Source organism: Haplochromis burtoni, unplaced genomic scaffold (assembly GCF_018398535.1).
Source record: "Haplochromis burtoni strain Fernald_Lab_line unplaced genomic scaffold, NCSU_Asbu1 Contig_1, whole genome shotgun sequence".
Classification (NCBI taxonomy): Eukaryota; Metazoa; Chordata; class Actinopteri; order Cichliformes; family Cichlidae; genus Haplochromis; species Haplochromis burtoni.
In genome coordinates, this window is record NW_024582362.1 from 4,753,931 (window position 1) to 4,780,967 (window position 27,037).

Below are 27,037 nucleotides of genomic sequence, written 5' to 3' on the forward strand. Positions count from 1 at the left end.
TATACGAGATATAAGATGTGACAATATCCTTTATATCGATAACATAAAGTCTATGTTACATTATAATTATACTTGTGGAGCCGCAAGTTTGCCTCTCTTTCGTCCACTTTTGTCTTTACGCAACGTTACTCGGCCTCGCCTCTCCTTCACTGACCACAACTCCCCCTCCTCCGCCATCACTTCACCTGCAGGAAGCGACAAGATGGACACGACAAATCTCCGTTAACGAGTTACTGCGCATCGCCCCGTGCGTGGGGCTGGACGGTGTCAACGTGTTAGCTAGCTAACCACGCTAACGAGCTAACCACGCTAACGCCATGCAGCCCAGAGGTGCTGCACGGACTAAAATCCTTTCATTTTCTCAAAAGTTGACAGCGCTGAGCCTCGCGGAGTGATACGTACTGTGCTTCAACGTAATATTACCCTACTGTGTATAAGGACCATAAATGGCACCTGTTAAGAGACGTGGTTGCGAAGCGGATTTCAAACTCCAGGCTGTCAGTCACGCAGTACAAGTTGGGAACAGAGCAGCTGTGAAATCTGTCTTTCTTATTGTGCTCAGCGTCTTTTAGTTTACATTTTGACTGCACAATTGTGAGCTTTTTGTTATGCACAAAAACAACATTGTTTTCTTTTATTTATGGAGCATTATTATTTAATAAATGCTCATAATTTATTTTTGAGTAAATTTTATGTACATCTGTTCTATGTTAGTAAAAGTGCCTGTGTGACATCTGGGACACAGCTTTGACTAAGAACTCTCTTTTTGTTCTTACTTTATGGCTTTAAAAAAATATATCGAGATATATATCTTATATCGCCATCCAGCTAAAAAGTATCGAGATATGAATTTTGGGTCATATCGCCCAGCCCTACTTCAAGCCTGTGAAATGAAGCCAAGAACTGCCAAAAAATGATGCTCCTCAAATTGGCTCCAAAATTGAGTCGATTCCAAAAGACAATTCATTTCAGTTTCATTTTATTTATATAGCACCTAATCACAATCACAGTTACCTCAATGTGCTTTTTATTGCAAAATAAAGACCCTACGATAATACAGAAAGAGAAAAGAGAAAACTCCAACCATGAGCAACCACTTGGAGACAGTGGGAAGGAAAACCTCCCTTTTAACAGGATGAAATCAGACTTGGGGAGGGGCAGACATCTGCCGCGACCAATCGAGGGTGAAAGGACAAGAATTTTGTTTTTTAAAGGGCTTTAATCTAGAGCTGATTTGCCAATTCACGTTTAGTGAGTGGGCAGTGATGTAACCCGCCTGTTTAAAAAGTAATTAATGCTTTGTTTAATGAGGAGTGTGGCTGTTGTTGTCTACTAAATCATCAAACTTTACTAAAATATGCTCCTCTTTTCTTTTTTTTTTGTAACTAAGTGTTTCAAAAATATCTCTTTTTGAGGATAGGCCAACTTAATCTACTTCAGTATTGCCCCAAATTATGGTTTCATGTTGCTAGCTAAGCTACCGGTAGCTAGAAAGTGCTAGCATTAGCTAGAAGCTGCTCTGCTCTGTGCTCCTGTCCAAATACAGGGAGTGTAGAATTATTAGGCAAATGAGTATTTTGTCCACATCATCCTCTTCGTGCATGTTGTCTTACTCCAAGCTGTATAGGCTCGAAAGCTTACTACCAATTAAGCATATTAGGTGATGTGCATCTCTGTAATGAGAAGGGGTGTGGTCTAATGACATCAACACCCTATATCAGGTGTGCATAATTATTAGGCAACGTCCTTTCCTTTGGCAAAATGGGTCAAAAGAAGGACTTGACAGGCTCAGAAAAGTCAAAAATAGTGAGATATCTTGCAGAGGGATGCAGCAGTCTCAAAATTGCAAAGCTTCTGAAGCGTGATCATCGAACAATCAAGCGTTTCATTCAAAATAGTCAACAGGGTCGCAAGAAGCGTGTGGAAAAACCAAGGCGCAAAATAACTGCCCATGAACTGAGAAAAGTCAAGCGTGCAGCTGCCAAGATGCCACTTGCCACCAGTTTGGCCATATTTCAGAGCTGCAACATCACTGGAGTGCCCAAAAGCACAAGGTGTGCAATACTCAGAGACATGGCCAAGGTAAGAAAGGCTGAAAGACGACCACCACTGAACAAGACACACAAGCTGAAACGTCAAGACTGGGCCAAGAAATATCTCAAGACTGGTTTTTCTAAGGTTTTATGGACTGATGAAATGAGAGTGAGTCTTGATGGGCCAGATGGATGGGCCCGTGGCTGGATTGGTAAAGGGCAGAGAGCTCCAGTCCGACTCAGACGCCAGCAAGGTGGAGGTGGAGTACTGGTTTGGGCTGGTATCATCAAAGATGAGCTTGTGGGGCCTTTTCGGGTTGAGGATGGAGTCAAGCTCAACTCCCAGTCCTACTGCCAGTTTCTGGAAGACACCTTCTTCAAGCAGTGGTACAGGAAGAAGTCTGCATCCTTCAAGAAAAACATGATTTTCATGCAGGACAATGCTCCATCACACGCGTCCAAGTACTCCACAGCGTGGCTGGCAAGAAAGGGTATAAAAGAAGAAAAACTAATGACATGGCCTCCTTGTTCACCTGATCTGAACCCCATTGAGAACCTGTGGTCCATCATCAAATGTGAGATTTACAAGGAGGGAAAACAGTACACCTCTCTGAACAGTGTCTGGGAGGCTGTGGTTGCTGCTGCACGCAATGTTGATGGTGAACAGATCAAAACACTGACAGAATCCATGGATGGCAGGCTTTTGAGTGTCCTTGCAAAGAAAGGTGGCTATATTGGTCGCTGATTTGTTTTTGTTTTGTTTTTGAATGTCAGAAATGTATATTTGTGAATGTGGAGATGTTATATTGGTTTCACTGGTAAAAATAAATAATTGAAATGGGTATATATTTGTTTTTTGTTAAGTTGCCTAATAATTATGCACAGTAATAGTCACCTGCACACACAGATATCCCCCTAAAATAGCTAAAACTAAAAACAAACTAAAAACTACTTCCAAAAACATTCAGCTTTGATATTAATGAGTTTTTTGGGTTCATTGAGAACATGGTTGTTGTTCAATAATAAAATTATTCCTCAAAAATACAACTTGCCTAATAATTCTGCACTCCCTGTATGTTCACGTCTGGTTTCACACAGTCACAGTGGCTTTGTCCATTTTTTATATCTTCTCTCTATAAGTTGTTGTTATATGATGTAAAATTTTACAAAATAAAAGTGTAAAAATCAAGTTGTCGCTCCCATTTTCCTAACAGTATCATAGCTTAAAGTAATTGTCATCTGTCTAATCATGGACGTGAGACAGCATGGCTTATCTTTTAATCTAACTGTCATTTGGGGGGGTTCACATCTCCCCCGCCCCCCAAAATTCAAGTTATTACTTTAAATGCTGATTGAAGATATTACCTGTGTTTCTTGCTGCATAGCCACTAATACTTTAGTTTTTATGCATTTTCAGGTGGCCACATATCACTGCCCACACCACTGATGGGGTATATATTTTTTTGGTTAACCTTTGTCTGGTCCGGTCTAGTCCATTTAGAGTGATTATGAGTTAATCTAAATGAACTTTATATGCTGACACTGAGGAATGGCCAGACAGTAGGAGTCTACAACAATTCATTCGCAGTTTGTAAAACCTGAAAATAAAGAAGCGTTCTTTTATCACAGCTACAGTTTCACTCCCTGTGAGTCCATTAACAGTTTGCAAAGGCTAAACTGGCTGAATGTCTGTTCTCCTGCGAAGTGGAAGCCTGGAGTTGGAGGCCAGTCAAGGGTTTGCACACTGAGTAGTGTTGTGTAGGCAGAGACAGGAGATACGCTTTACCAACCTATTCATAATCGCCATCTGGCTTCACAGTCTCATGTCTGGAAACAAGCAAAAAAATGTGTTTTGCTGTGGTTTTAGGGGAGGTGAAAGTCTTAGTAACAGACATTTTTGTCCCAATTTTAACTCAGGTAAAATGGAAATTTTTACTCAATATTTTTGGTAAGGTATCCGCTTTGCCTGTCCTCCACCAAGCCCAAATCTAAACCATGTTTTTTATATATATATTTTTGAATAAAAAGAGACCCCTCTCTTGCTTTTTCAGCCAGGGAAAGAAAGTATTATTTTTATATTCCATAAAGAAATATGAGTGCTTTTCATCATCTTTCAGATTTTTTCTATTGTCCTCTTTCTGGCGCCTTTTCCCTTCTATTTTGGCATTTTAATGAAAAAAAACTACATTTCCCGACAGTAAAAAAGTAATTTTATTTCTCTTTGGATCTTTATTTTTTAATGAGAGATATATACAGCATGAAATATTCATCTACCAAATCATTTATAGCCTCAGCTGTAAATGATATTGCAATATTTCTGCATTGGCTGTCGCTGTATAGTTGTTTGCTTTCTAGGCAGCCCATTGATGTTGTCTGCCTCAGCCAAGGGTACCCCATTTAGGCACACAGCAGAGTTCAATTACCAAAAAGAGTGGAGGCCAGACGGTATTCTGCTTCTGCCAAAACTGCTGATGATCACGCTCCCTCTTCCCCTTGTGTGAAAGTGTTCTTTGCATTTTTAAATCATCCTGAAATGTTGCGGCGACATGGCTCATATCATCTGCAGCTCTGAATCTCACAACGGCGCTTTTTTGTATTTAGCTCATACGCCTAGGACATCAGTCGTAATTCATAGCGGCTGCAATATCAGAGCCTTCCTGTTCGATTCTGTTTTGCTTCACATATTCAGTTATGAGGCCACTTTTATTTCCTCATATTTCTGTCCTTTGAATGTGTCCATTCACAGCCTTGATCTGCATTTATGAATCTCTATTTTCCCGTTTTCGTCGCTCATCATTTCCTGATGCAATTTTTGTGTATCTTCCTTATGTTTACAGCACATAAATGCGCAATTTGGGGTGTGCTGTAGATGTAATGTTTTTTTTTCTTTGCATCTATTAGAGGAAAATTGATTTCTGTTTTCATCCACTGATGGGCTGAATTTCACAGAGCAATACCTTCCTGAGAGCATCACTCAATGACCATTTTCTGAGAAAGCCATTACTTTCAGGTGTTTTATTTTTGACCTTCTCTGTTGCTGCTAGGTTCGTAATGTTACAGTCGATGGAGGCTTTGGTGCCTGGTCCGGCTGGTCCACTTGTAGCCACAACGACGGAGGCAGTGCAGGGGCTTGTCTGTGTCGGACGCGAGCCTGCGATAACCCAGCCCCGCAGTGTGGTGGGCAGCAGTGTCATGGGATCAGTGTTGAGGTCGCCAACTGCTCCAGGTAAACTACTTTGTTGATGCAGCAGCACATATGTGCAAATGTTTCTAAATTGTCTATGAATATTTTTGCATACATCTATGTAGGGAATGATAGAACTGGAACTTTGAGTAACGTTTGAACAGCGGGCACGTCAACATTATTCCCCTATTCAGCTGCTCGGTGACTCAAAGGTTGACAGTTCCCAATAGTAAGGTGTACTAGATATGTGGTCTCTAGTCACAGACATAAAGCACAAGTTGATGTCCTTTTTGGTCGCTGTATTCAAGATGGCGGGGTAATATAGAGACTTCTACAAATTTTAAATTAAGGCATCAGTTTCTTGGAAGATGTAATTACAGATTAATCAATATGTACTTATAAGTAACATTGATTTTTTTCTATAAAGTAACCTTGAAAACGACTGACTGTACCTTTAACCCCTTAGCAGTCCTATTAGTCCCCTAAACCATCCAATGTCCCGTGGGCGGTACGTCCGACTGCTAACAGTTTAAGAGTGAGGTTGAGATGTTAGTTAATTTCCTGGAGAATTGCATCTACTCCTTTGGTATCTACACACAGCCAGTCATTATGTGTTACATCCTCACTGTCACCTATTTAGGGCTAACAAGTGTTGATTGGGCGTTGCCTTTTTTTGCACCGCATCAGCTGACGTGACTGTTTTTAACTCTCACAGTTAAAGTTGGAGCTGCATGACTCTTCAGGCGGCTATACAAGGATGTGAGCATATTCATTCATGAAGGATGAGGCATTTTGATGAAGGGAAGTTAGAAACAGTCAATTAATCTTTTGCAGTAATAAATGTCTGAGCATAATCATAAATGCTTATCTCAAACTCGGAGCCTATTATTACATTTAAAATGAAACAGACACGTGAAAACACATCCCTTTATCTGATTTGTTTCACTGGCTCATTTTCCCTTAATATGTGCTACAAAGATTGGTCTGATCGCCCGCAAGCAGCACAGTGGTGAAGTGGTTAGCACCATCGCCAAAAAGGGAGAAGGTTCAGATTGCAGGCTGGTCCTTACTCTTCCCGTGTGGCTAAATTGACCATAGGTGTGAATGTGATGGTGAATGGCGGCGTGTTTCTCTGTGTTAGCCCTGAGAAAGGTTGTGCTGTTCCTCTGAGCAACATGCGATGAGGAATGGCTTCTCAGCCAAGACCTTCTTCTTAAACAATAAAGACAGGACAATCTGGTACAAGCAAGACCAATTGCACAGCTTCTCAATCAGTGGCTAAAGTCACAGACTGACATTACTTCGTCTGTCACCATAGAAATGGAGCGTGGACCCCCTGGACTTCCTGGTCTCCCTGCAGCACCACCTGCGGTATTGGCTTTCAGGTGCGTCAGCGTTCGTGCAGCAACCCGACCCCTCGCCACGGCGGACGAGTATGCGTGGGCCAGAACCGCGAGGAGAGGTGAATAATGCAAACACAACACCCACACGTATACATCGGTCAACATGAGCCGATTCAAGTAAAAACAAGCTTTACAAGTGCGTTTGGATCCATGCATGTTTAAGGAAAGGGAAAAAGAAAACAACTTTTTTCCCCCATAATTTGCAACCTGCTGTTAGAAAGTACGACTTTGGCTGTGACTTTTTGTTTTCCTCCCCGCCTTCCCCCCTCACTTCTGTCCAAATATGTGACAGCCAATTAAGGAATAAGTGGGATAGGCCTGCGCTTGGGTAATTATCTGGCTTTCACACACAGACTGAGTCCACGTTTTGAAGCTTTGGAGGCTTTGCTGTAGAATAATCGCCTTTTTAAAGATGTTTGTATGGTTTCTAAGCAACCTTGAAGGCCTGAAAAAAAACTTTCAAGGAGAAAGTATGCGAAGAAGCAAGGTAGAAAAGGTCAAGAGATGAGTTTTCTTGAGTTAAATGAGGTCAATTAAATAAGGTGAACCTGAAAAGCACTGAGGAAAACTTTAAGATCTTTAGGTGTGTTCGAAAAATATATGAAACAAGCTGTCTTAGAGAAAGTTAATTCCATCCAAGTACAGAGCGGCATTCCTTCTTGGTGTCCATAGTGTCTGATGTTTTTCATCCATCCCCTGCTGTTAACCCGAGGTGAAGGCTGTAAAAGTACAAATAAACACAGTTCAGAGGATACAGGGAAGGAGAAAGGAGACAGAAATTGTTACCAGTTGTCACCATGGCAACAGAAGCAGCGTGATGGGTGAGTAATAGGATACGGCCTTCAAGGATGAACCTTATGTTACTTGTTTTTCTTTTTTTTCCTCTCCCAGCACTTTTTCATTTCCTCTCACTCCCTCGTCTAACCTCCTGCCTCCCCCCACCCGCTGGCACTCATTGCTGCTCCTGGAGCAGTCCTTGAGAAAGTGACTGCTCTGCCACGAGCCCTAAGCAAAACATGTACAGAGTGACCGGCACAGCCCACTTACTCAGGAACCAAACCCAAAAAATGCTGGCTGGCACTAAAGACCACAGGAGGCCAGAAGCGCATTTTACACCAACCACCCTTCGATTTCACTCTCCGAGCTTTAATCTCATTTGTTTCATCTCCCCTTCCATCACTGCTTGCTCTGTTCAGCTATTTAAAACACCTTAGGCCACCTTAGAGGCCAGCTGTGAGAGCTGGAAAAGGATCCTTGTAAGACAGGAGTGAAAGGGGAGGAGTCTTGCGTGTGTGTGTGTGTGTGTATGTGTGTGTGTGTGTGTGTTAAGTGCTTGAAGAGAGAAATGAACAGGAAAGCAGAGACACTGAAAGAAAATGTGTTAACAGATGAATTATGCTGTGTCAGTTTGAGACTGCCTGAGGGAGGAAAAAGAAAGGGATGCTAGAAAAGGTGTATGTGTGTGTCCTGGTGAAGCAGGAATGTTTATTGCTTGTGCCACAAAACAAATTGGGAAGACATGTAAAAAAAAAATTAGGTGATCAACACAGTGTCCAAAAAAATTCAACCACCTCTGTCGTTAAAAGCGTGAGGCGGACTGGCGTTTTTTCAAATTCTGCTCGCCGAGCGATTATTTTAATGCCAGTGGAGGCTTTTATTTTATGAGGCACTGGGTTTCTTTCATAGGTGCTAGACATCTGCAGCAAAGACACACTATACGCTGTTCTTGCTTCAAGCACTCTGTTGGGATTAACTCGCAGGCCTTATGTTCACAGATCCATGCATATGACACGAGCTTATATTTACACAGACACGCATATTCGCAAAATACAACGATTCTGAGGGCAAAATAAACTTCTTTTTCTACGTCTTTTTTTTGCATTAGCCAACAGGCCTCCAATAAGTCTGGCCCTGATTGTTTGCAGCAGGCAAAGCTTTTAAAGATAAAGCAAATGCTATGAAACAGCAGCGCTACGGGCTTAAGTCTGGCCAGTTAATGCCTGCATTTATGAACCTTCTGTTGGTATTTCCCTCAGCACACTGACAGCGTCCGCACTGCTTACTCAGCCTATAGCGGGTAATTAGCCTCACTTTTGGTTTGATCAGCTCTGTGTGTTTTACTGAGAAGGGAAAAGGATAAGATGAGATGGAGCAAAGCCACTTGCTCGTCTGAAATGATTAGTGTGTGTGATGATGATGATTCTAAAGCTCTACATATTGATTGCGGACATGTTTTTGTTTTTTTTCATATTGTGTTGGGTTGCTGCAGTTAATGCGCACGACTTGTTTGCACGGTCGTCCGTGTGAGCATGTGTGTTTGTGCATCTTCCCCCTTCTCTGGGCTTTCGCAAGATTGTAATCCACACTTGTCCTCACTTTTCCACACTCCGCCTCCCTACTGTATCGTACAACCGCGCAGATTAGTAGAAGTGGAAAGAAAGACGCTGCTCTAAGGATTTTTAACAACATGGAGTGTACAGAATGTGGCGTTTGATTTGCCGTGAACAATAGCCGAGTGTTTGAGAATGGTACAATGGAAATATCCCGCCTGAGCCTCTGGAGGAAGGGTTTAAAGAAGACTCGGTTTTCTTCAAAAAGCGGTCATCTGCAAAAAGACAACAAAATAGCAATAAAAGCAATTTTATAGCATGTGTAAGAGTTATAAAATAAATTATAGGGCTCTAATTAGACTGGCAATCGTCTGTAGTTAATGCCTAATGAGGATTGAGCTATTAAAGTATTTTAGACATCGCCATAATCCTGTCTTGTAAAACGATGTAATTACAGATGATGCATGCACATGTGAGGCTTTTTTAATAGGCTGTGTCAATGAATTATGCAAACTACATGTGGAAGTTGTGTTTTGAGATTCAATTTTCTTAACTGTACTTTGAAGCCACAGTGGCTAATACAACATTATGCACAGACATACGCTACAGACCTTCAGACTCGCACCGAGCTGTGTTCCCTGCACTCCAAGGCCACATCAAAGAGGGATGTTGGTTTGTTGGAAGTGAAGTTTACACGCCTTTTCAAACATCCCTGTCTTGTGGTCTGAGCTATTTGTAGTTGTAGCGCAGTGGCAAGGTTTCAAGAGTGCGGTGACGTCTTCGGTGTCCTTCGTATATAATTTCAGTGGTCTGTCAGATAAAGAAGCTATTCCATTTTCCACAGACAATCCCAGAGACTCCTATACATGATTCAATAAGGTATCCTCTGTGAAAGCTTTTAACCTAACTCCTGTCAGAGCCTCAGGAGTTTTTTGAAGACTGAAACAGCTACAGATGAAGTGTTATTGGACACTTTAGTTACTTCTTGGAGGGTAATAACCATCTTAAAGACAGCTGCTTATGAGTTTGATATTAAACATGACATGACAGTGTTGTTTACAGCTTGTTGAACTGACATGAAGTGCAGAGTGGTCAGTGACGCAACCTGGAATACAGAGGATGAGACTGGTTAGAGATACATTCACCTTTTAGGCAGAATAAACTCACAAAAGTACTCGATAACTCTCTCTCTCTCCTGCTGGGGGTCTTGCATTTATCTTTGAGTCAGGACTGCTGCAGTTAAAGGAAGAAAGGTATTTCCATCTGCATCTATTTGCAGACTAGTGGGGCAGAGCAGGCGCTATAGATAGACATTGTTTAATACAGAAGCAGAATGATATGATAAGCTGAGTTTGAGGATGATTGCTGAGTGGCTTGCAGATGCATGGCAACCATGGTCAGGCTAAATCAGCTTAAGTAGAGCGTCCTGCTGTGTGTGAAATTTGCCAGTTGGATGTATTGGAGACCACTTTGAATCACTTTGTTGTTGAATTGTGCTATACAAATAAACTTGCCATTAGATAAGCCATCAGCTGAATGTGGCTGCGCTTGACTACTATGAGTTTAAATCTGTGCTTATGTGACTTCTCAGGTACTGCAACGAACACTTGCCCTGCCCGCCACACGTCTACTGGTCCGCCTGGTCGGCGTGGGAACGCTGCACTGTGCCTTGTGGCGGCGGCATCCAGTCACGCCGGAGAACCTGTGAGAACGGCAACGACTGTCCCGGGTGTGGTCAGGTATGTCATGCAGAACAATGCCTCTCATATGCACCGTTCTAACACCCGTCTTTTCTCTGTGGCTGTTCATTGTTTGGGAGCTCAGCTTAAGCCATTTGATGCGACGAAGCGTCAGTGGTGATGAAATGGGAACATCTAACACGACCAAATCCCCCGGCTATATTTATACAGTGGCAGCAGCCATCAGATTTATTACCAAGACCTATTTAATACCATGCACACACACACACACACACACACACACACACACACACACACACACACACACACACACACACACACACACACACATACTGTAATCATTCCACATATGAATAGGCTTATTTTCTGCCACAAAGATGTCTCTAAAGCAAAGATGATGCAAGGAAGTGTTGAAATACGAGTGTTCTTCTTGATGACAGAATGATGTGATGCTTGTGTTATTTCTGCTGCTATTTTCATACACGCACAGACTCCCTCATCCTCAGTCCTGGTAAAAATAAGAGAGAACGAACATGATAGCTGTAGCATCTTGTCCCCCTGTTGAAAACGGATTAAAGAATATGGGTCAGGGCCTTGTGGATGCATGGGATTCTTGAAGTGTATTTCTGTTTGTTTGCGTGTTTTCTTTATCATTTTAAGTAGACGTTTGGATTTTTTTTAATGTTTTAGGCCCAAAGCTGAATGTTTTTTTAACTTCTTTTGACTTAGAAATGAAATAAGAATTATGTGTATTTTCATAGAATTTTCATGTAAAAGATTGGACACAGACATTCACTTGGTTAAATTAAATAATTGGGTGCTTTTTGCTTTTAGAAAATTTTAGTAAAATGCTGTAAAATACTTTCATTGACCCAAATCGCATTTAGCAGGAAAAAAAGGCACATTACAGAGGTTGTGTAATGGTCTGTTGTAAAGCGAAATAATACAGTGTACACGATGAAACATCCCACGCAAGACCTTGATACCTCGCGAGCATATATAGTATGTGATAATTGCCCGTGACACATTAGTCGATGCAGAACACCCAAATAAAAAGACTGACCTCCCATTAAGTAGCAATTTAGCAGTCGTACCTTATCATCTCCTGCTTCGTGCACCTACAGAGCCACACGGTTCCTGTGGTCATATTCCTGTCATTGCATGGTGGCCATTAACACGCTAGCAATAGAGCAACTTGTCATTAGGAATGAGGGAACAGGACAGGAGATGTTAAAGATGGTTTGCGTGTGTCCGTGGAGGTGACAGCGTCGTCGCAGTTACAGTCGTACTACACAAAGGAAAGCAGGAAAGGTCAAACAGGCACTTTGCATTGACTCTTATAAATTTTCTGTTTGTTTAGACAAGTTGTCTTCCTCCTCCCTCTTCCTTCTTGCTCTTGCATTTTCACTTGTTGTCCCTTTCTCCTTTGTTTTGTTTTCTCATTGACTCCTTGTCTTCTAACATTGTGATATGGACTTAATTAGGGACGTTTCAGGCACCGGAGAGGTAATTACATACTGACTTCAGAGGCAATTCTTTGCCGGGGAAGACTTATTTGGACGGTTTTTCTAAGTTATATTAGAGCCACACATTTACTCAGATCAGAGAACCATTTGCTGCCTTTTATTTACAACCCGTATAAGGTGCTAAAAGGCACAGCTGTTAATGTATAACAAGTGCTCCAATGCATTTAAAGCACCCATATCCACACATATTTCTATTCAGACCTTAAAGATTTCCACATATGATGGGGATAATAACAGCAACGGTAATTTCAAGAACCCCCAAAATGTGATGGAGTTCATTTTTATGTGCCATCTGCGTGCGTTTCTTTCCCCGGACACATGTTTAATTAAACAGAAGGAGACCACACGCACAAACACACACATGTTGCAGCTTCTGTCATCACAGCTACTTTATTTAGTCTGGGAATCCTACTGAGACCTGGAAAGGGTGTTAGATCAACAAAGGTGCGCGTATGTTCATTTGCGCCTTTGCGTTTACCTGTAAGGATTTATATTGTCACAGCCACCTGTGGTCAGCTCCAGGTGTTTGTCAGATAGGTATTGACAGCAATGGGTTAACATCTGCTTCTTGTTTTGAAAAAAGAGAAAGATTTTAAATCTTTTTTGGAACTTTTTGACGAGTGTGCAAAGTTGAACTAAGTTGGTGATAAATATTCTGTTGTCAATACGCTCCCAACATGTGGTAAAATGAATCCCTGAGCAGAAAAAAAAAGTTCAGTTCTTACCTTTTTTGTGATTTTTGTTGATCCCCGAAGCAAACATTTCTTTGCTTATACCCCTCCACAGGGTGCTCGCAACACAGTCAGAAACAGAATAGCTCAACTAAAACTAGTAGGGATTCAGGTCAAGGACATTTCAGTTTAAATCAAAGAGTCCTCGCTCACTATGCAACCCCGCTACCCTGAAAACAAAATGCTGCCAGATGCTTGATTAAAGGAACAACCTCTCTCGGTGCTTTATTTCCATCAAACCTGCCCTTACGTTGCCCCGTGTGTCATAGCCATAAGCTTCAGCTGCAGGCTTACTACAGTTCAGTGCCTCATTTTTGCTGATGAAAAAGGCCACATAACTGCAACTTCATCAGTCTGAAGTCCACACAGTGCTGCTCCATCACATTCAGTGTATTCACTCTACAGTGTTGAGTCCCCAGGGAAGCTAGTTAAGCTAGATAGGAAATAAAACAGTAGTGATGCACTATAGCTGCAATACAGTACTTAACCCCATCTTTTCCTGTGACTTAAAACTTTACCACAGAATTGGAAGTGTGCTCAGTCAACCTTGGATGAATTGGAAGCAAGGTATTTCTTTCCCCCAGTATTGAGACGAAAAGCTATTATTTGCCGGAGGTTATGAATTCTGGAAACAAGGCTAAAATAATTAAATAAATTTAGAAGCAGCTCGCTCACTGTGTTTAGAGTGGGATCATTAATGTGAGCTGGGGAAATTTCATGCTGAATTTATTCCTGCTATATGCTCCATGGCCAGACAAACTTTTCAAAGGCCAGGAAAAATATACCTGCACACAGGTGAAAATTTACAAGTAAAACTGTAGCGAGCAAAAAAGCAGAAAGGACTTAACTTTTACATCAGCTAGCATAGCAAGAGTGCTGCAGTTGTAATTGTAACAACAGGAGTGCAGAAAGAATGTCACTGCAGCCCCGACAATAAGCATCAAAAGACAAACACTGTGCACTGAAAGGGAAGTTAGATCAATTAATAAGGGTGTAAAACAACAAAAACCTAGAACTTAGTGATTATCTATTTACTTTACATTATAAAGTGCTTTGGCGAATCTATGGCGCTATATAAATAATTAAAGTGAATTATTGCACACAGACAGGCCTGAATCATGTAGTTTTCTCTCTTTCCTTCATATCTTGCAACTAGTCTTGCCGTCATTACCCATAAAAAAGGGTTTTACACATTATTGTGTATTACGCATTACTTTACTTAATTACTCCCTGGAGAGAGTAGTTTGTTACACTACTTGTTTCACTGCTCATGATATGTACTTAAATGCATTGCCACATATTTACCGGTTAGCAGTATAATCCTGAGGCTCAGTCCTACACTGATACAAATCCCTGTCCTAATAGGATAGGACACGCTTACAGTTTTTCTTTTAGTGCTGAAAAGCAGCTGAAAGAGACTTCATGGCAATCATCACAGCAATTCTACTGCGGAAGCATGCGTAGGTGGCAATGGATGCTACAATGCTATAAGCCTGACTGCTCATTGCTGCCATTGTTACCTGCCAAAACTCAGGCTCTGGCTGCTGGGCTGGGGTCAGCATACACTCAGCTTTAAGTCACTCTGGGAATTGATTGTATAGTAGCTTACACAGAGCCAGCGTTGTGTCAGCAGTATAACGTAGGTGTTTCTGTCCTGGATGCAGATTGCAGTTTACCTTCGCACTCTTGTTCTTCCTAAAAATCAAAGTAATGTCCACATGTTTGCTTGTCACAAGTTGTAGACTGCTCCACCCTTTTGTCCGCCTCCCATGTACACCAACCTAAATAAGCTGATTGTAGCTCAAGTGGAAAAAGGCATGTTTGTCACATGTTTGGATCACATTGCCCACACTTCCTGAGACATTTCAAAGTAAAAGCATGTCAAGAGAGTATGTTTGGATACATTCAACACAAGTTACAATCAGTTACCACATACAACTGCTGACTCAAGTCAGAGGGCAGAATAAGTAGGACTGTTATTTATAAGCATGAAGTAAGCAATGAGATAGAAGGAAGAAAAATGGTTGTAGGTGATTAGAATCTGTAAAACTTTTCAGCGGCATTGACAAATAGATCTTTCTTCAACTTCTGGGGGGGGAAAAATGGAGAGTTGGTCCCTGCGTGATTAAATAATTTTCACTCCCCTAAACCTCCATTAATTTCTCATTTTTCAAATCACATCTTCAGCAGCTTACCGACAAAAAGACCGACCCGTGTACGGCGAGATCTACAGTCGTTTTTATTAAATGATGCATTACTGCCGAAATTCAAGCTGAATTTAATTTGAGTTTCATTTAAAATGCAAGTTAGTATTCTCTTTGCATTTTCCATACACTGCATTTCTGCGTTGAACGATTTGAAATTTAGTGTCACGTTTTGCATACTTGCACTCAGTTTTAGCGCATTAAAGCTATGAAGTTACTATGTTAGAAATGATCTACGATTAAAATAAAAGTCGTGAAAAAAGACAGCATATAAGAGAGAATTTTAAACTAGATCTTGCCGAGAGCTACAACTTCATTGTGAATGCCACGGTTTTATTCCTTTTAGTTCCTACGGGTAGATGAAAGAAGACTTCAGAGTTGCGCCGTCTTCAAGAATACATCCTTCACTATGGTGTTTCCTACTTTGTACACTAAAGTATATCAAATGTCTGTCACATCCAAGGATCAAAAGGAACCATTCTTCTCTGCTGAATATGCCTGGCGGAGTTAAATAAGTCAAACGTGGGCCAGGCAGAACTGACGATGCACAGAGCTGCTTAATGAAACTGAGAGCTGTTCTATTTACCTGTGAGGAGTTCAGTTGTGCAGCCAGCCTGTGAAATGAAAGTTAAGCACACAGTGTTTGTGAAGGCAGTCTGGCAGGTGAACGCACTTGTGTTTGTGTGTGTGCGTGTGCGCGCGTGTGTGTTTTTGTACTGCTCCGTTTTAGTTATTGTGTGCGCACTGGTGTGTAGCCTGCTCCTGGCCGAGAGCGAGCTTCATTATGGAGTCAGACTGGTAGGCAGAGAGAGAGAAAGAGAGAGGAGTCTGTGTTTGACAAAGTGTGTTTTGGTCGGTGCCGCTAATTGAACTGATGTGTCACCGAGACTTGAGGAACATTAGGCCTCCGTCTCTGCAGACTCGACCACAATAGATAAAGACGTAGGCACCGGAGAGGATTAGTCATTCTCACATCTGGAGCGTACACTTAAACGTCTGGGTTCTGCAGCAGTATGTAAGTGCAGCCATCCTTATATTCACAGAAGTTTTCCTCTCTGGCTCACACACTCACTGCTCTCCCAGTCCAATAAGAAGTTTAATGAGTGTAATGATGGTAGGAGGCTGGAGAAGCACGACTCCTTATTATTCTCCTCCCACAGCTGACCGTGACAGAGGCCCTTTTGTACCTACACACACATTTTGTTTCTTCCACACACACATAAGTTAAGATATACAGGGTATTTCGGCCTTACACTTTACATTCATACATTTTCCAGTAAGGAAAGAGGCTGAGGGATTATGTTTCCACAGGACTCAAACAGTATGCTGACACTCACACTGGCTCTCTTTCTTCCTTTCTCCCTTCCTCCATCCTCAACTTGTATCCCGTTAGTCTGTAACACCTAAAAAATAGGCGGAAAGGTCTGTGGATGGAGACAGAATGAGATAGGAGCTGAAGCCTGAATCCATAAGTCAGCCATGGATAAATGTATAAACATGCACGCGCTTCAGGCACAGTAACAGACAAGTCAGTGAAAGGTGCCAAAGTAAGAACTTTGACTCAATAGTCAAGCTGACAGCCTTGCATAGACACATACACACAAACAGCCTGACCACTGCTTCCATTGCTGACCAACCAGACCGTTATGATGCTATCAAGCATCCTTCCACCCAGCCCTCCTGAGCTCCAGCCAGAAACCCATTACAGAGGTGCCCGTCTCCAAGCAGCTGCCTGTTAAAGGTGTTAAGCAGCATAAAATCGCAGCTCTCCATTTGCCCATAATGCACATTGCTGCTCTCGCCAGGGGGGCGGTGGGCACGGCTATGAGTCAAAATCAGCGGACTAATTGAATTCAATCTTGTGTTCCACATGCCACTCGTCACATCCGACTGCTTTGGTCTATGTTTTTCCCTTTTAGGGTAATTTCTGTGAAATTGAGACGTGAGTGTGGCTGACTGAAGAGTGCAGAAAATCCTTTTTTCTGGTTTTTGTTGTTCTTTTACTTGTTTTACTGTAGTTGTATTACTTTGTTTTACTACTTTACCAAATCAGCTGGAAAGAATGAGATAAAACATTTAAATAGCATAGTTAAAATGAAAGTTTAATAAAAAAAAAATTATAAAAGAAATAGGGCTCTTTTTTTAAATTCAGACAGACATGTTTACAATGGTCAAGATGTATTTTATGCCCAAAATGGCCTATTCACTGCTCGGAGACAGTCAAAGTCATTAAAATGAGTCATTTTATCGGTTTGTGGGTGTATGTGTGTTATGGTTATAGGTTTGGATTGATGTTTATTTCCACCTCCTTAGGTCCATTTTTAATGCATTATTCAAAACATGTTGTAAAGATTTCTACTCTAAAAGCAGGAGAGACTGTTTTTGTGTTTATTATCATGCCATTGTGTCCCATGCATAGCCACTGTAACAAGGCTCCTTTTTATTGCAGTAAAATACAATAAACTGTCCATTATCCCTCCACTTTAAGAGTAGACACCGTCAACAGCAAGGGTGTTTTGACTTATTTCACATTATAGACCCCCAGGTAACACAGGGCTAATACTGGGGAGCAGCAACATTATCTTCATGGCATTGCATTGCAATCCCATAATATACTTCGGTACAAGTAAAACAAAATGACCCTTCCCACAAATGTTTCCATACAGCATGTCTACGTGAATGTATCCGTGTGGGTAGCAGAGGCTGTATATAAAAGATGGACATAAACGTGAAGTCAGTGGAAGCACCTTAAAACCTGCATTCTGTCCGACAGCCAGCAGAGGGAGACTCTACTTTATTTACAAGCCTATAAAATATATTGTTTTTATTTTTTAACCCTGGGAATATTTTGACTTCATGTCACATTTAATACAACATGATGGTAACTTTGTAAGTTATGGTCACATTCAGGGTAAAGCTGAAAATAATTGTGCATTAGTGTGTGGCTACTTCGAGAAGAAGTCCACAGACATGTATGTACAGTCTATGATTGAAAAAATGCTTGTTGCTGTGTATTGATTGGGGCGATCGTGGCTCAAGAGTTGGGCGTTCGCCTTGTAATCGGAAGGTTGCCGGTTCGAGCCCCGGCTCGGACAGTCTCGGTCGTTGTGTCCTTGGGCAAGACACTTCACCCGTTGCCTACTGGTGGTGGTCAGAGGGCCCGGTGGCGCCAGTGTCCGGCAGCCTCGCCTCTGTCAGTGTGCCCCAGGGCAGCTGTGGCTACAATGTAGCTGTGTGAATGGGTGGATAACTGGATATGTAAAGCGCTTTGGGGTCCTTAGGGACTAGTAAAAGTGCTATATAAATACAGGCCATTTATTGATTGTTCAGTTTAGCCTAGGATAGACAGTGAGCTGAACAGATTGTAAAATCCCCTTTAGACAAATGTGTGATTTGTCATTATCACCTGTATAAATAAAACTGACTTAGCGTGCAGATTTTCTTCAGACCAATAGTCTCTAACACATGCCGGCAATGCCACATGTAAATAAATGACACACTGAGCTAGCTTGAAATCTCTTGAGCCTAAAAAGTCAAACTAAACCCTTTTGTTTTGTTTTTCCTGTGTAGTAGAGCCATTAGATGTACTCCTAAATAAATAAGCCACTATATCTAAATTAATAATAAATTGATTCATGCACTGATTTAAAAATGTTATTATCTCTATTCCACTGCAAATCCCATACAACTTATGGGTAATTTTTTTTCTTGTGACCCTTAAAATAAAGTCATGTCTAACTGTCACCACGTATCAAAGACATGGTGTATATAATTCATAAAGTCTAACTTCACAATCCCTTTTTCAGAGTGTTTTAATTAGCATGTTTTTAGAAGCCTAAAGAGACAAACAATTTGTGACCTCTCATCTTTATCTCTGGAGCTAATACAGATACATTCGTGGGGTTTTATTAAGAACCTGTCATTTAATTAGTCTGAGTCCACAAAAAGATTCACCTTATTGATAAATACTAGGACATAATGTCATGCCAATTCATTCAGTGTATACTTATAGACATATATATATATATATGTAGAGAGAGAGAGAAAGAGAGAGCACTATTAAAAGTCTCGCGGCACCCAGATATTTAGATTGCAGAAATGGAAAGATGCAGTGATTTATTGAACCGTGTGCAAAAGTACATAGAAATACATTATAAACCAGCGTTTTTGCTCCAGTGAGCTTGACAGTAAATATTTGGCATGGCCACCTTTATTCTTCAACACTTGAACTCTCTTAGATGAGCTTTTCTGTAATTTCTTGTAGTAGTCTTCAGGAATAGCGCTCCACATTTCCTGATGGACATTCAAATTCTTTGGATGTTGGCTGCCACACTGAAGATCCCACATGTGGAGGCCAATCCATGGCTAATCAGAATGGCTTCTTGATGTGGATAACTTTTGTTTCTTGACTTTCAGGTACAGTTCATCTGCTCCAGATACTTTTTTAAGTCCGTCACTTCTTCTTTTCTCCTCCACTTCTGCAGTTTTCATCAATTTTTAAGGGCACTCTGTGCTGAAAAGCTGAGAAACACATTTTTGTTGCATAAATACAATGTTATGCTTGTTAAACTGTGCTGTCTTTGGCATTTTTTGGAGATTCTGCTAAAAAAAACAACAACAATTTGCAACAAATTATGTATTTTTGCAGCAGGCTACTAGTAACAAAGATACAATTTAAAATTGGTTCTTGGTTAAGTTGGCTGTTGTGTCTCCATCCCTAGAGTTAGGTCACTTTTAAGTAGCTCAACAAACAGAAATCCTCTGAAAATGTTCAGGTACAAGGACTGGGTGGAAAATGAGACAAAAAAACAGCCAAAAACTTTGAAAGCCCTTCAGAAAGCCTGGACAACCATTTCTCAAGACCACTTTAAAAATTGCTATGCAATATATATATATATATATATATATATATAGCTGTAAGATATGTAAACTTCAGCTGTAGTTGTTGTAGATTCCTTTAGAGACCTTGAATGAGGTTTAGCTTTAAACCCAGTAATTATCTCCTTAGCCCACTGCACTGATACTAATCCCCAGAGTATAGGGAGAAACGCTTACCAGACAAGCCTCATTAAATATTTACTGTGTTTGGCCACCATCAACCACTCTCACAACAAACACCTACAGACTGTTTGCCTTTCCTCCGTCCCCCCCAACCCCCCATTCATGCCATGTGTTGCATTTGTGTCGCCGTAGGCGATGGCGAGAAGCTGACGTGGACTTTTTTTCTTTCTTCCCTTTTGTTATTGGCTGATAATCACAGATTGTGGGCTGGTCTGTGATGCGTGACAATGTTAAATATTAATGTCTGAAGATGATTACTGCACTGGATGGAGAGAGGCGGGAAGTGCGGTGGAGGTGACACCCTCATTCATCACCGGGCCCTAACAGAATCTAAATCCTCGCTGTGTTTTTAACCTTGGTACCCTGGGGAAGGGAGGCAGAGGGAGCGAGAGGAAGCAGGAGATAGAAACAGTGGTGCATAGGGAGAGGAGAAGGAGATGAAACAGATACAGAAGGAAAAAAATAAGAAACAGAGAGCGAGAGAGAGAGAGAGGGGGACAGATGTGTCACAAAGCGAGTTATAAGCTGTGTGAGAAGAACGCAGGGGGGTGGAGTTGGGGGAATATAAAGATAGATGGATGGATGCAAAGTAAGACCATGACAGCGGATAAAAAAGGAAGTGAGATGGTGAAAAATATGCCTGCATACTGTATAATGTATAGAGCTCTTCTCCTCAGCTGACCTGTCAGCGTATCCTATGTGACAGGCTGACGGATGTGCAGAAAGGAACTCTTATCTTATTTTGTCAAGGTCTGGCAGTCAGTCAAGTCCTATTCAGCATAAATAAACAAGCAGCGAGGAAAATGGCAGCCATCTCACCTTCTCTTCTACGGTGTCATTTTCCTCAGACGTATCTCTCCCTCCGCCTTCTTACTCTTTAGCTGGGAACAAAACGGGGCCGGACTTCCTATTACCCATCTATTATCATATTGAATCTTATCACCAAATATAACACCACAGAATAAGAGTATTTCTTTTCCAGCCAGCTGTCCAAGTTGGCTGAGGAGAGTGCTGGATATATATATGTATATAACATATATATATATATGGATATATATATATATATATATATATATATATATTATTATATATTATATTATATATATATATATATATATATATATATATTATATATATATATATATATACATATGGCACTCCTGAGTAGGTCCCACATATCATATTGTTATGGCTTTAATGGCGTGTTATTCATTTTTACCACCTGGCTTTCAAAGTCAAATGCAGATTGGAGGAAGAGTTGCCATTATTACTGTATTCTTCGCCTCTTTCTGTGTCAGCCTCTTGCCGTCCTTGGCTTCAGCGCTCCTTCTCTCCATCTTTTCCCTGTGGTTATAGATTAAATTTGATCAACAATGACCTTTTCTGCTTGGTTTGTTTGCCTCTTTCCATGTTCGGCAAGTGGTCTAATGGGAGCATATCCATAGCCAGTGCGTGCAGGCATAATGGCACGCTATATTAGAGCCAGGCAAACCAGGCCTGGTTGGTTTGTAAAGGGTATTTTTGGGAATGAGTGGCACTCGTTCTGGTAACATGCCGTACTGTAAACCTGCCAGAACCAGAATCAAGAGGCTTTCAAGGATGAGCGATGATGAAAGGCGTTGGTTTTTTTTCTCACCCCTTTATAGTTTGTTTAATTTCACATGAGCGACTGCTGAGGGTTTCAGAAGGCATTGTCCGGGTCATTATTATGTTTGGAAAACACAACAGAAGGTTTTTGTCGGAGCCTGTTGTGCTAATTATCGCCTCGGTCGTTTGTGATTCTCTCTCGTGAAATAAAACTGTGGGTTAAAATGCAGTGTTTCTGTGCCTGCAGGAGTACCAGTCTTGCAACACTCTGCCATGTCCCGACCTTAAAAAGACCACGCCCTGGACCCCGTGGACGCCTGTCAACATCTCCGACAACGGCGGCCACTATGAGCAGCGTTTCCGCTACACTTGCAAAGCTCGCATCCCAGACCCGAGCCTGCTAGAAGTGGGCAGACAGAGGATCGAGATGCGCTACTGTTCCAGCGACGGATCCACTGGCTGCTCCACTGATGGTGAGTGCATAAGAGGGAAGAGACTTATGGTCTCTTTCCAGCTCTCTCAGCCTCTGGATGTTCCTGTTTTCCTGCTCCAACTGTCCTTCTGCAGCTGCGGGTTATTGTCCTCCTCGCCTCAAGTCAGTCCTTCTTTCTGTTTGGCTGTTGCTCTTTCTCTTCCTTTCTCGATGTCCTGGAAAAGTTATAGGAGCCCTATCTCGGTCAACTCTCGTGTTTACCATCCCGTCCTCCTCGCCTTTATCAGACATCAAGGTGTCAGATGTACTAATGAACTTCCAATCCAAAGCGATCAGCAGTTTACGACTAATTTCATCTGCCACGCTCACATGCACAGAAACGCAAACAGACACACATGCACACAAGTTCATTTACAGCCTCACAAAGAAGCAGCAAACTGCGGCTCTTTATCCGTAATTCCAGCTATTCCCATTTGCTTAAGTCGCTGCACCACACGGTCTCAGTCAGCCACACCCCTGGCGAATTAAACGCTGTAAATGTTTGTACAAGCAGCCTGCTAATTGACGAGTTGTTTATGTTGTCCAAGAGAAGTATGCGTGTTAGAGAGGAGACATGCAGGATGGCATCGCACCACAGCAAAGCGATTCAGATACAGATGCAGCAGTTAAAGTTTGTTTAACGTGCCGCTCTCTGCCTCAGAGGGGAAAAAGCTGTTTTTAAAGGGCTTCAGAGTTAGCGCCCGGCTAAGCTGCGGCGGCCTCCCATCACGCTGGGTTCATCTGCGTCTCTGGGTGGTCTGTTGCTACCACCAATCACACGCCACACGCTGCGATAATCACTGAGGTTAGCCTTTTTGATCTCACCACCTCTTCCTTATTTCTGATTATTAATATCCGTCTTTCTTCCAGGCGCTAACAGTGGTACAAGTTGTTCTCCTCACACTTTGAAGCCAGCGCTTAAATGTTCCTGAAGGGTTTTAAATGAGTGCCGACAAGCACAGAGGAAAAACCTGACTGCAGACTCAAAGCTTTAAGAGGAGTGACAGCCACACATCTGAGACGTTAGAGAACAAAGGCTCGAGCTTTAATAGGTCTGTCTTGTTTCTGATTAGTGGGAGGAAGTAACCGACACAACGTGTTTCATTAGGGGTTGTCACCGGCAGCCCGACATCAGATTAGCTTCAGTGTTAATTACAACAATTGGAGAAAAAAAAAAGCAAGGCAGTGATTTCAGCAGTCACTTTTGGCAAAGTGTTAGTCTGTGCAGGATGCAAGCCGACTATAGGATCCAAGCAGGCAGATGGTAATACACCATATGAGCTGAGTAGTACTAGCTGTAAAAATGTAGCTGTTTTTTTGTTTTGGGTGTTTTTTTTCGCAGATATACCATCATGAAAATGATGGTATATCTGCGGAAAGCTGCCATTAGCTCAGCTTGTTAAAGTGGAAACTTTGTAGCAAGCAGGTTGCATTTAAACCATTATTTTGCAGGGGAGGTTATGATATCTGTGCTAATAGAGACAGACTTCATTATACGTACTGTGGCAAAGATTATCAACAGCCATGATTAGTTGTGAGGCTGTTGCACTTTACACTTCGCTTTAACTAGATAAGTAATTAACATCACTGCAGGCAATGTTTCTAGTCTCCTCAAAGCATAGCCTTGTGAATAACAGGGTGATTTAATATGGAATCGGTGGAATATGTGAAATGATTTTTTCTTTCTTTTTCATTTACTTTCTGCAAATGTTCTGTGAAGCAAATTTCCTTTCAACATCAGAACGGTTTAACTCAAATCTGTCTTTTTTTCCCTCCTTTTTGAAAAAACTGAGTTACGCGTGTTTGAGCAATAGGGAAAAAAAAGGTTTAAAAAAATACTTCAGTGTGCACTTTGAAACTTCTGTTTCAATTAGCTGCACTGAGTGAAGTGGAGATCTATTGAGGTGTGCGTGGCCCCTGTGTTCTCGTCCGCTCCGTCCCGTGTTGATTGTCCATCTCCGGTCTTCGGTATGATTCACTTCTCGGAGGAGTTTTAAGTCATAACTGTCGAAAAAGAGGACAGACTCCAGCGATCCACTTCTTCATTTCAGCCATTATCAAAGTTGCCATCCATCTGGAGAGCACTGGTGTGTGTATTTGTGGGTTTGCGTGGAGGCGGGTAATATGTGCGTTTGCCTTTTTCTTTTTCTTTTTCTTGGTGGGTGGATATGTGCACATTGTGAGTGTGTGTGTGTGTGTGTCTGTGTGTGCGTATGAGACACTTTCAATAAGCCCTCCTCCTCCTACTGTCCATCTCTCATGTGGTGCCAGATCCCCGGGGACAGCAGTTAACTTTTCTGACAGCAAGAGGCTATCATAAAGTAATTACTACCACAGCGCTGGTGTTTATTGATACTCAAAACTGGGGCAAAGGACAACGAGATCCCTCTGAGACAGTGGGACCCCGAAAAGAAATGGTGTGTCACTCAATAAAGATTTACTATTTGCATCAGGCAGCTTGCAATCGATTAGAGTTCAGCTCACATCACTCGCTTTACCTGTGAGAGCCAGTGTAAACAGATTGCTCTATGAAGAGTGGCGGGAAAGTTATTTGAGACGGTAATCAATTAGTGCATAGGCCACAATAAACATGTTGCTGTTAATCCTTAGCAGAGGACATGTTGAGACACTTAAAGTGAGATAGTGCATCCAAGTACTGTTTTTTCTTCTTTTAAACTGCGCTTTGTCTCCTAGAAATTAATGCAATTTAGTCCATGGGTGACATAATACTTCCTTTGACTAATTGAACACAATATTTGTAACAATATTTGTAAAATAAAAAAATGTATTATTGTTATCATATTGAATCGACCATGTGATAAATATCTGCAATTGCAAAAGAAGTTTGTTTTTGTTTTTTTAAATAAGTTTTTCTCATACTCTCTCAGATATCTCCACTCCAGAGGAGTAAGTTTACTTTCCATTTTTATTCTTGTTTATATTTATCTGCATTTTGGAGTAGGGCTGCACGATTAATCGTTAGAAAATCGCGATCTCAATTCATACTTATGTGTGATCTCATTTCCAAATGATTTAAAATCCAACGATTAAAAAAAGATAAAAGACGACGACGATTGTACCGCATTTTGATCCGGGACGTAATCTGCATGAAAACAAGCGCTCACTCTTCCTGCTCAACAAATGACAAGGGCGGGGCCTTATACCACGTGATACAGAAGCTGGCTGCTAAAATTAGCAGGGAAAAAAACAACGGAGAGCACGTCAGGGATGAGGAGAAAGTGACAGGAGAAAATCCGTCCCGGTCAACCACCCAAACATCAATAACGGGAACCTTATACAGCGCTTCCCTATACCCGTCGAACTCCCGCAGGCACAAAGAAATTACGGAGGCTATCACTTATCACCTGACCAAAGATATGGCTCCCATCAACACTGTGCAAAACGAGGGATTTAGGAAAATGATCAACACCCTAGACAAACGCTACACAGTGCCGTCCTGCAATGATTTTTCTATTGTTGCACTACCTGCTCTATACAGGCAGTGTCGAGCAACGGTGGAGACAAAATTTCAAGCAGTACAACATTTTGCGGCAAGGACAAAATGTGAGACATTTATTGTTTTTATGTTCAGTCTCAACTGTTACGAAGTTGATGTGCAGTTAATAAGTGCAATAAATATTTATACTGGAAAAGAAAATCGTGAGAGAATCGTGATCTCAATTCTAAGCCAAAAAATCGTGATTCTCATTTTATGCAAAATCGTGCAGCCCTATTTTGGAGGGTGTTTATTTTTACAGAAGGGTTTCTTCATGTATCATTCAGTACCTGGTTTAGAGAATGTTTTTTTTTTTTCCTGGGGCCTTATTTTTTTATAAAAACAAAATTTGTTGTTTTTTTCCCCTGTGGCTGTCAATAGTATCAGAATTATGAAGTGGTAAAAAAAGAAAACCCTCTCGTAGCTCAGCTGAATGTAGTCAAAGCTAACAGCGGTTAGCTAGAAGCTTCTAGTTTGCAGCTTTTAATCAGAAACTACCTCCTGCAGCCAAGTGTCATCTGAAAACGCAGTTTTATTTGTAAATTAAGAATTCACAAATATATTGGAGCAACTTTTGGACCCCTTTTTGCCTTCAAGCCTCTTTCAGCTGCTCCCTGATTCAAACGGGGTCACCACAGCAGATGGATCCAAAGGTTGATTTTGTGGGTTTTTATGCCGGATACCCTCCCTGACACAACTCTCCCAGGGATTTGTGTGTCCTCCCAGTCTCAAAGCAGTGATCTTTCATATATTAGGTGAATGTGTTAACCATTATACTATGGAGCTGCTCATCCTTTTGCTTTCAGAATTCTGCCTTAACTCTCTGTGGGAAAAATTAAAAAAGATGCCAATCTCCCATCACGTCCCAAAGGTGCTCTAGGGGATTGAGATCTGGTGACTATGGAGGCTGAACTCACTGTCATGTTGAAGAAACCAGTTTGATTGGCTGATTACATACTTGCATTAAAAGGGCTCATGCCACCAAACAGTGCTGAGACCCATTCATAGAAAGAGCAAGCTGAAATCTGTCAGAAGTGTGAAATCTCCAAGGATGATGAGACGGATAACGTGCGTGGCAGCGTTCGGTCAGGACCTCTCGTGTCATCTGTGTTTACCTCCACATTGGTGACCCCTGACTTGAACATGCTGCAGTCCGATGGTGGCGCCGACTCCGCTCTGGATGCATCAGCAGCCGCCAGCTCTCTGTCTCCGGCTGCAGCTACGTTTGCTGTGGCGCTCGAGCTGCCGGACTTTTGGCTTCACGATCCCCCGTCGTGGTTCGTGCATGTGGAGGCTCAGTTCGCCCTTCG

General features: G+C 41.7%; 1 protein-coding gene across 3 annotated transcripts in view; it reads left to right on the plus strand.

Annotated features, from left to right (window-relative positions):
• The window catches only part of sema5a (sema domain, seven thrombospondin repeats (type 1 and type 1-like), transmembrane domain (TM) and short cytoplasmic domain, (semaphorin) 5A), a 151,095-nt gene that overhangs the window by 94,002 nt on the left and 30,056 nt on the right, over positions 1-27,037 (plus strand). For all 3 annotated transcript variants that reach the window (XR_001336391.2, XM_042227242.1, XM_005912127.3), the window contains exons 13-16: positions 5,078-5,259; positions 6,536-6,679; positions 10,542-10,689; positions 22,007-22,232. Coding sequence is in view for 2 of the 3 variants with exons in the window: in XM_042227242.1 (XP_042083176.1) it covers positions 5,078-5,259; positions 6,536-6,679; positions 10,542-10,689; positions 22,007-22,232 (700 nt within the window). In the remaining variant the exon portion in view is untranslated. The remainder of the gene's footprint in view (positions 1-5,077; positions 5,260-6,535; positions 6,680-10,541; positions 10,690-22,006; positions 22,233-27,037) is intronic.